Consider the following 17,368-nt stretch of genomic DNA (forward strand, 5'->3'; position numbering starts at 1 on the left):
TTGAAATTTTGTTAAATTCTTCTCAATATAATCATTTGACCCTGTCCTTCACCACCTTGGGGTTTCTTGTGATCTAATCAGGTTTAAACCTTGGGATATTTTTTGAAAGGCAAGCTGGGGTTAGTCTGACCTCTACCAGTTATACAACTATACCATTGGGTTTTGAACCTGTGTTTGACTTTGTCACGGCAAGATGCAAATTAGATTTTTCAATTCTCTAAACTCCAAATTGAGAGAGAGAGAGCACTGACTCAACTAATTATTATTTTTTTAATTACATGGGAAAACCGGTGCCGGGTCAGAAGGCCAGACGTGCTGGAAGTCCTGCCAAGCTAAGATTGCCTGTCCAACAATTAAAAACTAGGGCTGATAATTGAGCTGAATGAGATGAGCTTGAAGTGTTCAAGCTCGGAAAAATACATTTTTTAAAGCACAAGACTTAGGATTACAAAAAAGTTACATGTAAAATATATTTATTATTACCCAACGAGCTTGTACAAGTCAAGCCGAGATGAATACCTATTGTTCATATTCAACTTGTCGAGCCTATTTCACGAATTTGAACAAGCTCTTTACATGGCAAATATGATTCGAGCCACGAGTGGATCGGCTTGTTTCCCAGCCCTACCTAAAACCTGGAGGTCACCCCCTCGCCGTCAAGGAGGCCTGCTTTAGTGTGTGTGCCCCCTGTGGGATTCAAACATGAGACACAAGATATAATCGCCTCTGACACCTAACTTCCTGACCACTTAGGTGCCCCCTGTAGGGCATGAAATTGCTAAGTCATTGTTTGGTGTATGACGTTCATAGATAAAGACGATGCATGATGATATTTGCTGGACCCATCATGGATACGGTTCTTAAGTCTACTTCTTAATCCACCATGGATTAGGATTTAATCTAGTGAATTGGGCTTTGATTACTTTAAGGCCACGTTGGGATTAGGTAGATCCAAGTAAAATTTCTGAGCACATTGCTGCAACGTCATCTTTCACTCCTAAAGCCTCACTAATCCAAAATAGTTCACAACTGATGGGACCTGCGGTTCGTGTTAACATATTCACTCTCTGTTCTTTGAATCAGCAGGTTTTCCTCGAATGAGTACTGAAAACAAACCTGAAGCCCAAAGACTGAGAAAATATTGAGAGATCTAAACAACAACGCTGGAAGCCAATTTCTTCCTCCCCAGTTTACAAGATCGTTCAAAAATCAAATTTAATACAAATAAATCTCTATGTACAGAAGCAAAAGAAGAATTTAAGTTCAACGACAACCTGTCACTCGCTTTCATAATCTTCATCATCACCGAAAGTAAACACAGAAGCATCAGCAGCCATAGCCTTAAATTCACTTATGCTCGTCGAGTCCATCTTTGGGGCCTCAAACTCCGAGGCATCACCAGCTTTATCCCCCACCTTGGAATCACCTGCAGAAATGGGAGTTAAGACTTCATTGCTCACAGAAACATGTCCAATTCCATGTGTAACACTCTCCATCTCCTTCTGAGCTGCCACAGCTCCAGAAGCCCCAGTAACAGCAGAGCCCACACTGTCAGTAACTGATCGAGACTGCCTTTCCTTCGGTGGCCCGCCTTCTTCAGATTCACTGTCTGAGAACACATCATCCTTCTCTTGGCTTCCTGTTCCTTGGCTTGGGACTGGAGGCGACCCAGTTCCAGGACCTTGTGTGGAACTAACCTCAGATTTTCCTTCTTGTGCCTCGTTACTGGTTTCATTTTTGGCACGTGTGGGAAGAAGAGCATCAGGGTCCATCAGTACAACTTCAACCAGAAATCCTGGAGAAGGCAGTTTTCTCTGCAAAACAGTGTAAATTGTTAGAAGGATACATAGATGGACTTGATATAATAAAGCACACCTTGAAAATCAAAATGTTGAAGCTGTGAAACTAACTGTCCCAGGACATGCTTGGGTAAAAAGTTGGTCGTGTCAAAAGCAATAGCTTTACAGACTATTTATGCATTTTGATTCAATAAGACATTGTTTCACTCTTATGAGATTGCCCTAGATCTATCATCTTCATTGAAATAACATCACAAACTCGTAAATCATTCATGTCATAGATGAGACAAAACAAATGAGGGTAACTAATCCAAGACAGCAGAAAAATAAAGAAAATCATAGGAGATCACATTTGAAGACCTTAAAGATGCTTCTTTAGACACGCTGTACTATACAACGGAAAACCAGAGATATCATGTTTTTCCTTTTTTTTCCTACAGACATTACCTTGTCAAAACCATCAAGTTCAGAAGTGTTCAAGGTTTTCCTGTTTTCCATCATCGTTGTATTCAACCAGCTGAAAAGAAAAGCACAATAGTTATTTAGTAACACAATAGTTGACAAGAATAAGATAGTCACCACTACAAACGAGAGTGAAGGAACAAGTTACTTAACGGAACAGAGATATCAAGTAAAATAGAAGACTGCAATAAATTGAAAATCCTTGACAAGAATCATGATGGAAAAGTTTCAAACCAGTAGAAATCTCCTTGACGATCATGAAAATGGATCTTGAAGTCACCAGCCAACTCTGTTAATCCTCTCTCGCCAGGCAAAGCAAAGACCATGATCCCTTTCCGTGGAGCATTAAACCAAAAATCTTCAGGCTGAAATAACATACAAGTGTGAAATCGGACATCCCATCATAAATGGCCACAGATGCACAAGTCATATTGAAGCTAATGCTACAGACCACACAATATTGGCGATATGTAAACATATGTTGAATACATAGTCACTGATATCGCCAATATTTTGATAATATCACAATATTATTGGTATTTCAAGGTCAGTTGATATTTTACTGAGATTTTTAAAATATTGCCAAAACCTAAAATCTAGCAATATTTTCCCGAGATTTTCAAAAACCATATTTTTTATATATATTTGAAGCATCTTTTTGTTTCTTTTATATTTTAAAACCTTTTCTAATTTTTTCTTTGTATTTTTGCAAGAAAAATACTATAAATAAAACCTATTATTTCTTATCTTTTTTATTTTTCATAGCTTCCGAGATTTTCATGAGAAAAATCACTTTTTGAAAACATCACCAAGAAAAACCCTTGCCGAGAAATTACCTTGAACAACATAGGTGACTATGGTTGAATAAAATCTGTAACACAAAATTTCACTTGATCACAGTTTCAGGAGCCAAAACTTGGATTGCAGGCTCACAGTGGGAAGGCCAAGGATCAGGTCAATTCTAAAACTCCATTCTCTATATTTGTATAGGATAATCTAAGACAATTCTTTTTGGAAATAATTATGCAACCAAGCACACAGAGAAGAACAAGAAAAAAAGATGCACACTGTAAAGGTAAAGAATAGAAAAAGGCTGCTCACAAGCATCTGTCAACCTGAACCATGTTTTTTAAATGCTTACTGTACTGAAAGCCTAAACAAACATAAAAGTTTAGGTAATAGCCATCAGTTTTCAATTTCTGAGCTAAAATGGATTTTACTGAAGACCCTGACTTACCGAATTCCTGTTGATTTTTACTCTCTTGTTTTAATAATCAGAAGGAATGTTTTGCAATTGTTTACATTTCTGTTGGATATTTTTTTTTCTGCTTCCTTTGTTGAAGGACGCACCTTCAATAGAATCAAGTGTTGCAAAAATTTTGACTGCTAATTGAGCACTCAAAAGTCCAGCAAATGGCCCAGGCACAGTCCTACAGCTACAGGAAGTACAATCACCCATAGGCAGTAAGAAAGGTTAAACTTCTCCAGCATATCATGAATATATAGAAAAGAGATAAGCTGATCTGACCACAGATCTTTGCTGGCACAAACAACACTATATGAGAAGTAAATCATGTTACTCTACTTATCTCAATTATTTAAGATTGGAGAAGAAATCCATGTCAAAATATTTTACCGCTATATCCTTAGTCCTCGGATGCTTTTTGGTGGAAAAAAGAAGACCTGCAATCGTAATTACAATTATCAAATTAATAAATCCTAATGAAAAATCGAGAAAGCAAATTAACTTGAAACTGTCAAAGGTTGAAGGACATCTTATGAGAAATACTATGCACACTAATATAACACCCTAGTGTTTGAAAAAATCAGAATGTACACGACTTTGAGACTTTCAATATATCAAATTTGTCACATTGGTGCATGGTTAAGAGCAATTATGCAATTATGATGCTTTCTTCTCCAACATTTTTCCAATTACAATAGTGAAAAGCAAGCTTACTAGGGATGCTATTAAAATTCCGACAATTGCAGAAGAATTAAAGTGAAAACATCAACTAGAGAATTTAACACTGAAGAAAATAAAATGTTTTTTGTGCTCAAATGAGTTATCATGCCTGCCAAACAACTAAGGATGGAAGAAGGACCTGATATAGGTCAAATCATGGCTAATCCCATTCACATCAGGCTTTTGGTCAAACAGATATAGGTCCATATATATATATATATATATATATATATATATATATATATATTCTTTATGTATCTTAGGTTTTTGTTCCAGCACCGGCCCTCTTGTGCCCTCGCCGGAAACCTTCATCCCACCCCATCGTCGGTCACCACTGTCGCACGCCATCCAACACCGGGCACCTTGTGCACTCGCCGGAAACCCTCATCCCACCCCATCGTCGGCCACCACTGTCGCACGCCATCCAACACCGGCCACCATCGACGACCACGAGCCCTCTCGTTCCTCTTGTGCCCCCATTGACCTCCGACAACCACGAGCCCTCGCTTTCTCTCAGCACCGGCCACCCAGCGAGTGTCGCACGCCATCCAGTCCCCCCCTAGTGCGCACCTCGCTTGCCAGAGACTCACCTTCCCTGGCAATCCTGCGCCAGCGACCGCCCTCTTCCACGGTGATGACCCCCCCGTGCCCTCGCCGGAAGAGCCTCTTCCTGATTCTACGTAGGTGAGACCCGCGTGCTGAGTTCATGGGGTGTGAAGTGGATTCGGTTGGCCAGCGTGTGACGCCGGTGCTGTAGACTTCATCCCCCCTCAGCTGGATCCCTTCCGTGCCAGAGTCTATTACGGTTTGAGTCTCTCTACCCTCTTCCTGATTCTACCTTGAAAAATCTGTATGCTTGATTTGTCCTCCAGGCCTGCGTTTAAGGAACTAAAATCTGCAAAAAAAAATTGGAACTGCAGACTAAGTGTTTGTTAAAATTCCTCAAATAGGATTTTCGACCCAGGTGTGATGTGTTTGAAGTTTTCCTGTTTGCTGAATTTACTTTTATGCTTAATTGTTTAACTTTTTTAGGTTGTGTATAATTGTTTAGTGTACACTACCGGTCCCAAGCCCGGATAAAGGAGGAGGGTTGCGGTAGGCCAGTGATAGCCAGCATAAAAAAAACTTAGTCACAACTTATGCATATGAACCAATATGCGAATTTCGTTGGGGCGTTCCCTACTAAGCGACGCTCTGTACTCTATAGGCCCGGAGGCAGTGATAAGTGAGCAAGGGTAGCCAGGACATTGCCCAGAAGCGATGCATCAAACCGGCGCCCGGGGATGGGGTCAAATAGGCAAGGGTTCCCGCACTTTGTTGGACGGGTGAGGGTAAAAAAGATAGTTCAAGAACATAAACTTAGGTTAGCCACTTGGAACATAGAGTCTTTAACGGGTAAGCTGGTAGAGTTAGTAGATGTTATGGGTAGGAGAAAAATTGATATTTTATGTCTACAAGAGACCAAATGGGTAGGTGAGAAAGCAAAAGTGATAAAACCTTGGGGATATAAGATTTGGTATACAAGAATAAATAGGAATAGGAATGGAGTAGGGATTGTTATTAGTCGTGAGCTTATAGATAACGTAGTTGAGGTCCGTAGGAAGGGTGATAGGATTTTGCTTATTAAATTAGTATTAGGTACGGATATTATTAATATTATTAGTGTTTATGCACCTCAAGTAGGTTTAGATGATTCCATTAAGTGTCAATTCTGGGAAGATTTAGATGGAGTAGTACAAGGAATATCGTATGGAGAAAAGCTTTTCATCGGCGGTGACCTAAATGGACATGTAGGCATTAATCAGGATGGATTTGAGAGTATCCATGGAGGCTATGGTATAGGAGAAAGAGACGAAAGTAGAGAAAGGATTTTAGATTTTGGTTTGTCCTATAATATGATCTTAGCAAACACTTGGTTTAGGAAGAGGGAGTCTCACCTAGTAACATTTAAAAGTGGGGTTAATACAAGTCAAATAGATTTTTTCCTACTTAGAAAGAAAGATAGGGGGTTTTGCATCGATTGTAAGGTTATACAAGGAGAAAGTATAGCTACACAACATAGAGTCTTAATTTTAGATCTTAAAATTAGAAAATGCCGCAAAAGGGATAGACATAGGATAGATCCTAGAATTAAGTGGTGGACACTAAAAGGAGCTAAACAAGGAATGTTTGTAGAGCAGGTAGTTAAGGAATCTGATTGGTGTACCGAGGAGGATTTAAAATCAATGTGAAATAAGATAGCGGGTTGCATGAGAAAGGTGGTTAAGGAGGTATTGGGTGAGTATAAAGGTGGTGCACCGCTAGGTAAGGACACATCATGGTGGAACGAGGATGTCAAATTAGCTATTAAGGTTAAAAGAGAGTGTTATAGGAATCTAAGTAAGAGTTGTGGTAATGAGAATTTGGAGAAGTATATGTTAGCAAAGAAGGAAGCTAAAAAAAGTAGTGTGAAACGCGAGGGATAAGGTCTATAAAGAGGTTTATGACAAGTTGGATACCAAAGAGGGCGAGAAGGATATTTACAGGCTTGCAAAGAGGAGAGACAGAAAATCGAGGGATTTGGGTATGATTAGATGTATCAAAGATGAAACGCAAAGGGTTTTAGTTAAAGATGAGGAGATTAAGGAGAGATGAAAATATTATTTTGATAAGCTTTTTAATGGAAGTCATGCTCAGGATCTTGGAGACTTCTACATTCCTTTTCATGAGATGAATCGTGACTTCATGCGCAAGATTCAAAAGAAAGAAATTGCAGAGGCTTTGAAGAAAATGAAACCAAGAAAAGCAGTTGGCCCTGATGGTATACCTATCGAGGCTTGAAAATGCTTGGGTGAGGAAGGCTTAGAATGGTTGACAAATCTTTTTAATAAGATTTGACGGACAAATAAGATGCCTAATGAGTGGAGGAAGAGTACGTTGGTGCCCCTATATAAGAATAAGGGTGATATACAAGATTGCACAAACTATCGTGGTATAAAACTCATGAGTCATACTATGAAACTTAAGGAGAGGGTGATTGAGTATAGGTTGAGGAATGTTGTCATGATATCGGAGAATCAATTTGGCTTTATGCCTGAAAGATCAACTATGGAAGCTATACATCTTCTTAGACAACTTATTGAGAGATATAGAGAGAGGAACAAAGAGTTGCATATGGTTTTTATTGATTTGGAGAAGGCATACGATAGAGTACCTAGGGATGTTCTCTGGTGGTCAATGATGAAGAAAGACGTTTCTCTCAAGTACATTAGTATAATTAAAGATATGTACGATGGAGTAGTAACCAATGTCCGCACTTGTGGAGGGGTGACAACCAATTTTCCTATAACGGTTAGGTTACATCAAGGATCTGCATTAAGCCCTTTCCTATTTGCTATAGTGATGGATGAGCTTACGAGATCAATTCAAGAAAATGTGCCATTGTGTATGTTGTTTGTTGATGATATTGTTTTGATTGATGAGACTAGAGCTGGGGTTAATGCTAAGTTAGAATTATGGAGACAGACATTGGAAGGCAGAGGTTTTAAGTTGAGTAAGAGAAAGACAGAATATATGGAATGTTGATTTAGTAAGCAACTAAGTAGTGATGGGAGTGTAGTGAAGCTTGGTGAGCAGGAAATACCGGTGGATGATTGTTTCAAATATTTGGGATCTATCATTCAAAAGAATGGAGAAATTGATGGAAATGTAAATCATAGGATAAAGGTTGGGTGGATGAAATGGAAAAGTGCAACTGGAGTGTTGTGCAATAGTAGAATGCCATTGCGGTTGAAGGAAAAGTTTTATAGGACGACAATTAGGCCCGCTTTACTATATGGTACGGAATGTTGGGCTGCCAAGAGACATCATATTCAAAAAATGAGTGTAGCTGAGATGCGTATGCTTAGATGGATGTGTGGAAATACAATAAAAGATAAGATTCGAAACGGGGTGATACGTAATAAGGTAGGCGTTGCATCCATTGAAAATAAGATGAGAGAGAATCGTTTACGGTGGTTTGGACATATTCGGCGAAGGCCTAATGATGCTCCAGTTAGAAGGATGGAGAAATGGGATAATATATTAGTTAAAAGAGGTCGGGGTAGGCCTAAGAAGGCTTGGATGGAGATGATAAGAAAGGATATGAATGCTTTGAACCTCACCGAGGACATGGCATTAGATAGAAATGATTGGAGGAGAAGGATTCATGTGGAAGACCCAAAATGATTTTCTTTTTTGGTTCATATCGCCAACCCCATTTTTTTGTGGATGAAGGCATAGTTGTTGTTGTTGTATTTATATCAAAATACCCGATAGGGGTATTTTGGTAATTTTGCTGTACATTTTTATTTTTCTTAGGATTTTCTTTTCTTATTTTTTTTGTATTCTTTTTTCTCTTTTCTTTTTTATTTTCATTGTATTGGGACCATTGGGGGAGCCCACCCTTATAATCGTTGGGGTCCCCAACGGTCATTAATATGACCATTGGGGCACCCCAACGATTATAAGGGTGCCCCCCCCAATGGCTCCCTCTCAAGTGCTCCTTTTCTTCTATAAATTGAGGGGCTCTCCCTCATGTATTGTAGCTTTTGGTTCTCTCTTTTTTTCACTCATCAATAATATTTTTCTTTGCCTTTTGGCATTTGCCCCTTAGTGGGTTTGTGTATTATGCATATTATGTGCTTGTGCTACTTGGCTCTTTGTTAAACTCTTTTAAGAGTTCTCTTATAATTCGTATTTTCGCATTCTTCATTACACAGATCATAGTAGAATTCTAAAGGAGCATTTGATTGCCGGACAAGCCGGGCGGCGTTTGTACAGAACTCACCAGTCACACCCCATGGGGACTGGCACATCCTGCCAAAATGCCCCGTGCATGGACCGCTTTGTCCTGCATATCAAAGGCAGGATGTCCCCGCTGCAGGGTCTGCTTTGTCCTCGGGCGGGATGCTGCCTCTGTGTCAAACACACCCTAAAGATGAACCTCCAACTCAATGCTGTCTTGGTAAAACCATAGTGGGTTCAGATTTGGGAAGGATGCTTCCACATCTAATCTGAGAAAAGACGTTGAGTTATAGCTACATGAGACCAAAAGCACAGGAGGATGTGAGATATTGCAGATGACCTACTGTTCCAGATTCCAACCAAATTGTAACACCAATATTTCAAACAATCTTCATTTTCTCTTCTGTATTTCATCTCTTTTCATTATTTTTTACGAATTGGAAAATCCTCTTCAATATAATATTGGGATTCTTTTTCAATGTTTACAATGAGGGTGGTATGAACCTTTTTACTACATGTTGCTTGTATGACTAAGCACTTTCTGTTATGATTATTGAAACTAAATTGTTCGAATATGTGCTTCCGAAACTAATGTTATGAGTGAGATTGGCCATCAAGGATCAATACTATATGAGATCTCAAAGAGGCAAATAAAAGTTGCCGATGAAAATATTTGTGTACTCAATGTAGAGCAATATATTATGCATTAGAATAAAACAAAACCAGCAAGAGTAGATCTCAGATTGTCAGCAGACTAAAGGTTAGATTTTTTTGGTCTACAACCTCAGAAGTTGTAAGTTCAAGCTATAAAAGGTCCCTGGAGATAGCAGACTAGTGGTTGTACTAAAAGCACCAAAGAAATTACTATTTTGGAAACAGAAAAGCAGCAAAACAGTTGAGTATTCCTCTCCTATCTTATGAGTCCATGTCAGATGGCTAGTAAATGACCGTGACAAAAATTGTTTGTCAGAAAATTTAAGGAGAAATCAACCATTATATTTGATGTCTCACAACACAAAAATGGTAACTCATTTAAAGTGAATGAGATAGCCGGGGTCAATAAGTTTCACCCACTCTTCAGTTAAAAAAAAACACTTTCCCATGTATGGCAGCATCTATATTAATAAAAAACATGAGATGGAACAATATTTGTGAAGGAAAAAAAAGGATGAAGAATACCATTATGATCAGAGATTGTTATGGAGGGCCTAATCCAGTAAGGGCACCTGTGAAGACGAAATCCCCTAAGGATGCACCTACATACATCAGAAAATGCATTAGCCAAAGCAATGATGACAGGCATCTTTACAGCCTGAAATACAAAGGAATATAACAAACTCCTGCTTCATGGAGACAAAAAGTTAGTGATAGATTACCTCCTCCCAGGCTGATTTTCACCATTAAAATATGTCAGGATTCGCTCAAAATATTTCACATATCTCTGTATCAATAGAAAGCAAAAAGCACAAAAATTATGCTCTTTTTTCACTTGTGAGAAAATTAAAAAGGATCCATTTAAATGATGGGATAAACTCACTATCTGACTAGGAAGAACAAGCCCCTTCCCGTCCACACATCGTTTCTGATTATAGTAGGAAATTGACTCCTCAGCTGTCGGAAAGAACTGCATTACAGTTTATCACAGCACCAACCAGTCAAAAGCATGGACAGGGAAACCATGCCACTTTATATCATCATGTATAAAACTCCCACTTCACTTCTAGATGAAAGTGAAACAAAACATAGAAACATGAAAAAGAAAATTGTCATGCTATAAACATTAAATCTCCCTGCATGTTTAAGAAAAAATCTGACCTTAAGGTACAGAAGAAGGCTTGATATCATTAGTCCAGTCCTTGCCATACCAGCCTTACAGTGGACAACAACCACATTTTCAATATCTTCTTTTAACCATGCATAAGCACTTTGGCAAAATGAGATTATAAGTTGAATTGGTGGACAATTGTGATCATCAAAGGGAAAACAAGCCACCTGGTGATCAACAAAGCAAGCATTACATGTCAAGGTACTTTATGTCATTATCAAATGAAGAAGCAAATAAGATAGCAGCTCAGCATATAGACTGGCCTCCCCATTAAATATGACAGAAGCTCCAACGGTGGTAAGAAATGGAAAACAACTAAAATATACAGGCTGGGCACCTGACTTGAACCAACACAAGGAACTTAGAACCAGCACAGTCATGGTACTTTCTGCTGATTTAAACAACAATCAGACATCTAGCAGATCCAAGTCTACTAAGTCAGGTTTGATAGACCCGCAAGAGATCCAGTTAGCTTAAATGGGTTCTCAAACACGAACTAATTAAGGATCGACAGCTAGGATATGAATCTGACCAGTTTATATCTGATAAGGTTAGAAAGCTAACAAGATGTGACTTCTTTCAGGAGTTCTCCACTCAAGTCCACTTAGAAGGCCAAATCCAATAAGATCAGATTATGCTACACCTACATCCAGACCAGACCATGACTAATTGCCAATCCGTACTGCTTGTCTGAGCCAGTTGTATCATGCTAGGTCATTTCACTCCAGCCAGACATGAACCGAGTAGGTGAGTAACTAGGAAAAGCAGTCCATCATGTAATGCAACTAACCATCATCCTTCCTGAAGATTGGCCCTATGACTTTGGGGGAGTGCGTGGGGCAGAGGGGGTTATTTCAGATTAAACCCTTTGTATTAATGTTAGGAATGTTCATGTAACATAAAATTCCAAGCTACACGTAGAGTCAAAAAGTTACTTTTATCAAACTAAGATTCTTAAACTATCCTTTGTTACTTTTTTTATTCACTTCTACTTTTCCCTCAGAAAAAAAGAGTCCTAGTATACCCATAAAGTAACAATGTGATATGCACCTGCACACACATACACACTCAATCCTAACATTATACAATGAGTTCAAACTTAGCGACAACCATACATCCACACACACACACATGAATACACAGATATACATATATAGGTACATATATGTATGTATGTGCATATACACATTGTATAACAGAAAAGCAAAAAATATTGGAAGAAATAACACCGAATCTGATCAGTGGGTTGTTTTCAACTAGGTTATAGGCCTATCTTTGCTGATGGACCAAGTTATAGCACTTTATGAGAAGATGGACTAAACCTAATTGTTTAGGCCAAAATCTCAGGCCTACTACTATCACCAGTTCATGACACAAGTATGGAATGCTACTCATCAAGCAATTTGCACCATTAATATTGCTCTAATATAGCTACATATTCATGTAAATTTAGAGGTAAAACACTGTGGTGAGAAGTCACTCCAACCAACATCGTATCTAAGACATTTACCTGAAAACTGATTAACTAGCTCCTGTTCAGTTACTGGAACCATCAAAATCCCCATCATAAGTGAAAACTTAAGGCATGCATAAAGAGACTTGACAACTTAGTCAGAATTTTAAGGAGTTCAATACAGAGAGTTGGAACACAAAAATCCAACAGCATTGCACACAAAGTACTAGAAAATAGTATGTTGTCAAGCTTTGCTGCTTTAGTCATGTAAAAATTCTTTTATATTTCATTTATGGTGGATTTAACCACATAGGTTCACATTACAAACACCATTTGTCAGTGATATAATGCAATGTGGCATATCCTTAAGCACATCAAGTGATAATGGTCTCAACATTAATAGCAAACAATGAAACAAGTAATACATTAGAAATAGTCGCAAGAAACATTGATTACATGCAAATTATGGATATACAAATTAAAACATTTAAAAAGTGTGTACCTTTCCCTCAAACAGTGATGCATCATACAACCTTTCTGAACAAAGATTATATACTTTATACTTCCCCTGCCAATTGAATGTTAACTGAGTAACCGATGCAAAGCACTAGAACTCCAGCAAAAGTGTCATTATATTACAAAAAAACAATAGAGAACCATAGAATGAGAAATTCAACTACCAGTATTAATATGATTGCAGGCTTCTTTGACAACTTAAATTGTTTGATAACACAGCATAAATAAAGGTTTGTGAAAAAAAATGATTTCTTACCAAAATTTAAATGAATGTATTTGAATGCCTCAAAACACATATCTACTAAAAATTTATGTATCCAGCTTCATTTGATTAGCAACATCATGATATGTTCCATATAAAAAATGACATGTTTTTTAGAGTTTTTATTTATGATAAACTTACTCTTGTGGTTATCATAAAATTCAAGAATTTTAGAACGCAAAACATGAGGTTTTAGCAATAAAAGGAAGAGTTCCAGTTATGGATAAGGGCTGAAGGCCCATGTTTTTCGAACTTTATCTATCAGAGTCTGTTTCTGTGACTCTTTTTGATAAAGAGTGCAATAAGCTCAACAATAAGATTACTTGCAAAATATTCCTGCAGAATAGATGCTTCTAGTGATGAAGTTAAAATTCCAACTTATGTATTGTCAGTGGCTGAATGGTGTGGAGGGAAAAGCAGTGACTAACATAAAAGTTGCAATGAGGAGGCAAGTGCATTTACATGCAAAGGATGTCAAGCAAAGAGCAGTCTAGGAGAATACCAAATATCTATTATCCATGGGATCAACTGAATTTGAAATATCAGATCCAACTGAAAGGCAATACTGGATTGAAGTTTGAAAATATAAATAATGCTGTTTGGTGTTATTTTTTATTCACAGCGAGAGATTCTAATACTTAATATTGACCTCGGCAGATGCATCATTTACTGATCTGCTTTATCAAATAATTTCAAATAAGTCATATCTTGCTAAGACCAATCAATAGAGCTGGGATCAGCGTGTTGAATGGAAGGGATAATGCTTTAGGCCTTGTTTGGATGACAAGGGGAAAAACCTGCTGGAAGATGGCTGGAGAAAACAGGGTTTTAAGAGAAAAAAAAAACATTTTCGGTCAGCCGCTGGCCGGAAAATAGCTGGCTGGTACCATCCTGACACCTTTCCAGCCAGCCACCAACCAAAAAAATAGCAGGACAAAAAGAGTTTTCCCAAAAAGGCTATTTTCCAGGAGAGGGGGTGGGGGGACAAAGGTTTTGAGCCAGCCATAAGCCGAAATGGCTGGACAACCTGATGCATGATGGAAAGGAGGCGGGATGGTTGAACATGAGGGGGAGCATGAGGAGGTGAAAGCCCAGTTCCGATAAACCAACTATTTCAAAATGAAAACCCTGGGTGGTTTGTTTTTTTTTTCTTCATAAATCAGGTTTTGATTAAATCCTGGTTTTATGAAAACCATGCTCTATGGCATCCAAACGAATGCCTGAACTTGGTTTTATGCCCCACCATTGTTTTCACCAATCAGTGTCATGCAAACGGGCTTTTGTTTATTACATCAATACAACCTTAGGGTGTGTTACTGGTAAACTTCACCCACTATATCATCAAACATCATTCATCTCTTTGGAGTATCATGCACATGTAAGGTTGAAAATACTTGTTGCCTAACAACAAAGGATTGGCAGAAAAATGATAAACAAAGACATATATAGGTATACCTCCTCCAACTACTAACAAGTTTTTTTAGATGATACAACTGAACACATGCTCAACGAAATACAATCCTTTACCTTGTGATGAGTCTCAAAAAATTTGATCACTTCTTCCATATGGTTCCGGTAGAAGCCCTACAGTAAGTGCCAAACTAATTTCCAGTAAGAATTTCTGCAAATAGCTCAATAACTAAAAATTGACCTATCAGCTTTACCAAGTTACCCACCTCAACATAACTAAAAATGCCAGAGCTTATATCACCAGCAGGAAATCCCATGGCAATGATATTCTCAGTAATATATGTCATATCCAAATCAAACCCACCTTCCTATAAAAACACATTGGAAAGCAATTGTTACAAAACATGCATAAAATAATAAACCAGTAACAGCCTATCATGCCCATCGAAAAAGTAGCATCCTATGACACAGGCAAAGGAAAAAGTTAAAGAAAACCTGGGGATATGTATATGATAATGAGTTAGTTGCCTACTTTAGAAGAAGAAGTATGCTACTAAAAAGGAAAAAAGAGGAAGAACATGACATAAAGAGGTGAAGGAAAGAATAAATGATATGTTTCTAACGTATAGAATAGCAGCTTAGATAGGCATGTAGATATGGCTTCAACAGAAAAGCCTCAACCGAAGCACGTACTCAAAGAAAACCCACCTGATATCTTCGCTTATTCTGAGAGACCATATGTCGTGCCTTGGTCTGGACGGCTTTCACAGCGTTTTTAGAGGAATCAACTAAGCCTTTTGTGAACGTTCCCAGAACACTGGATTGCGCAGCTGTTGGGTTGCCCTCGGCAGTAGTCTCGTCAGCATTAGGACTTCTTGGTGACGTCCGCAACGCAAATCCAGATGCAAAACGAGAAATTGTTGATTTTGCAGAAGTGCCAGACTCCGAATCTTCTTGAATCGAGAAGTGAGGAATCTTGAGGTTTTTGGCCCACGACGATATAGTAGAGGCAGACAGTTTCGGAGATCCTTCTTGAGCAGGCCTATCTTGGCTGGGCACACTAGGGCTATGTTCAACTTTAGCCGCTTCAGAAAGAGAAGATGCAGTGCTAGATAATCCAGAATCCATTAGCCTATCCAGCTCAGTTTCTCCTCATACACTAGTGTATCTGCCACAAATCCATGCACTAATGACGAACCAGCAGGATGATAGTGCTATACACTAAACGAAAAAGAAATCGAACATTTCAGCGGGAAAAGGAAAAGGAATCGAGCAAGAATTATCTTCTCATCTAATGCAATAACTAACATGGGTTTGGAGAATAATGAACACACGCTGAAAATACGAATCTTTCAGTAGCTTTGGAGTTCTGCTCATCTTATACGAGTAACAGTTAGCGATATCACAACTGTTTGGAAAACCAATTTGGTGAATTCAACATGGTTAAGAAAATCGACCATTTGCCCCATCAGTTAACAAAGAGGCTCAAAAGGATCGAGAAACTTCCACTGTTCACAACTAAATCATAAAAAAGGATCCAACGATAAACGCCCCGTTAAACGAAACCTTTGGCGACCCAAATTTCACTATGGGTAGCAAAATATCGTTGGAAACGAGCATATTTTAGCAACCAACAAGGCGATTTGTTCAAGAATCGCGTCGCGGAATGCCGAAATGAAATGGGTAACGCTCCAGAGTGCGGAAATTGCGGAGATGGTGATCTCGCAATGAGTTCCGCACAAAAAAGGGATCCAAAGGATGATCCCCAGAGCAATTTCAACGCATGAAACCAGATCCGATTCCGATATGGCAAAGGAATACGATGAAGACGGCGGAGGAATCCGTACCCGAGATTTTTCGATGGCCGTGGCGTTGGAATCTCGTCCCAACTATCTTTCCGTACTGCTTGAATGAGAGGAGCAGCGTATATAGTTTTCTTTGCTCTTCGCTTCTCGTTTAACTCGTAGAAGAAGACGGTGTGGTATTTAGGGAAAATTTCAGTTGGAGCCCTACCTTTTAGACTCAATTCCAAATATTAGCCTACGTTTTTGAAATTTTAAATATGGCTCTGTGTTTATCTGAAAACTGCCAAACAAGAGCCTGGGTTTATTATTATTAACCTTTAACTCAAGTTAAATAACAAGACAAATTACAATAGTAACCTTCATCATTAAGAGTTCGAACTGTTTACACTTTTTTTTTTAGAATGAATGAGTATTTTTCAATTTTCAAAGGACAATGCAGGGAACTAAAAAAGAATTACGTTTTCCAATGATAAATTTGACCTGAGGTTTCTAGACTGTTTTGAGGGAATGTTTGGCCGATATCTAGAATTTTAGAAAAGTCTAACACGTTTTTTGAATTACAGCCAAAAGTTTGGCACATAAATGGAATTTTCTATATGACCAAACCTCAATTATTTACATAAGTAATAAATATGGGAGCATCTTTTATATATCGCGACAAATTACCGACGCTTCCAAATGGGCCTTAGGGCCGTACCCATAATGCCCAAGATTCATGGTAATTTCTCTTTTATTTGAAGTTGCCTTTTATAACAACACGATTCCATGACATGCAAAAAAGAAGAAAAACAAATCCTTTTGTATTTCCTTTCTACCTCTTTCTCATATTTTTAATGGTGATCTTTGACAAGTGACCCTATTCAGTACAAATCTGACTAAGCTTTTAGTCACAGCTAATCGGAATTATATCTGTAGATGTACCCAGCTCTTGGTCCAAGCTGTGTGTGAAGGATCTTCAGTTCAAAAGTTTGCACTTAACCAATCAAACATGGCTCAAAAAGGACTTCTCCAACTTGGGCAGGTGGTTCAGCTTAAGACATTCAAGTTGAAGGACACTGCAAGTTTGATAGTCTAAAAGTTTACTGTTTACTTGACACTTTTGCTCT

The 17,368-nt window shown here is 38.4% G+C and overlaps 1 protein-coding gene across 2 annotated transcripts; it reads right to left on the reverse strand.

Moving 5' to 3' along the window:
• Positions 1-1,141: 1,141 nt before the first annotated feature.
• LOC149847734 (phosphatidylinositol 3,4,5-trisphosphate 3-phosphatase and protein-tyrosine-phosphatase PTEN2A-like) lies at positions 1,142-16,414 on the reverse strand. 2 transcript variants are annotated; one of them, XM_089997913.1, is made up of 13 exons: positions 16,305-16,414; positions 15,166-15,678; positions 14,724-14,825; positions 14,575-14,631; positions 12,772-12,837; positions 10,807-10,983; positions 10,529-10,615; positions 10,368-10,432; positions 10,171-10,247; positions 3,898-3,944; positions 2,496-2,626; positions 2,247-2,316; positions 1,142-1,814 (listed from the first exon to the last, which is right to left on the reverse strand). In XM_089997913.1, the coding sequence occupies exons 2-13, from the start codon at positions 15,583-15,585 to the stop codon at positions 1,278-1,280; spliced, it is 1,836 nt and encodes a 611-aa protein (XP_089854039.1). In that variant the 5' UTR covers positions 15,586-15,678; positions 16,305-16,414; the 3' UTR covers positions 1,142-1,277. The 2 variants fall into 2 exon arrangements, with proteins under 2 accessions (XP_089854039.1, XP_089854109.1); XM_089997983.1 differs by having other exon boundaries at positions 15,166-15,625; positions 16,305-16,402.
• Between the last annotated feature and the right edge of the window lie 954 nt (positions 16,415-17,368).

This window comes from Nuphar pumila, chromosome 1 (assembly GCF_984573655.1).
Source record: "Nuphar pumila chromosome 1, dmNupPumi1.hap1.1, whole genome shotgun sequence".
NCBI lineage: Eukaryota > Viridiplantae > Streptophyta > Magnoliopsida > Nymphaeales > Nymphaeaceae > Nuphar > Nuphar pumila.

Coding starts and splice junctions, on each gene's coding strand:
- LOC149847734 (XM_089997913.1), bottom strand. CDS start 15,585: ATGGATTCTGGATTATCTAGCACTGCATCTTCTCTTTCTGAAGCGGCT. Junction 10,248..10,367: donor GAAAATCAGCCTGGGAGGAG/GTAATCTATCAC, acceptor TGATGTATGTAG/GTGCATCCTTAGGGGATTTC. Junction 3,945..10,170: donor AACAATCTCTGATCATAATG/GTATTCTTCATC, acceptor TTACGATTGCAG/GTCTTCTTTTTTCCACCAAA.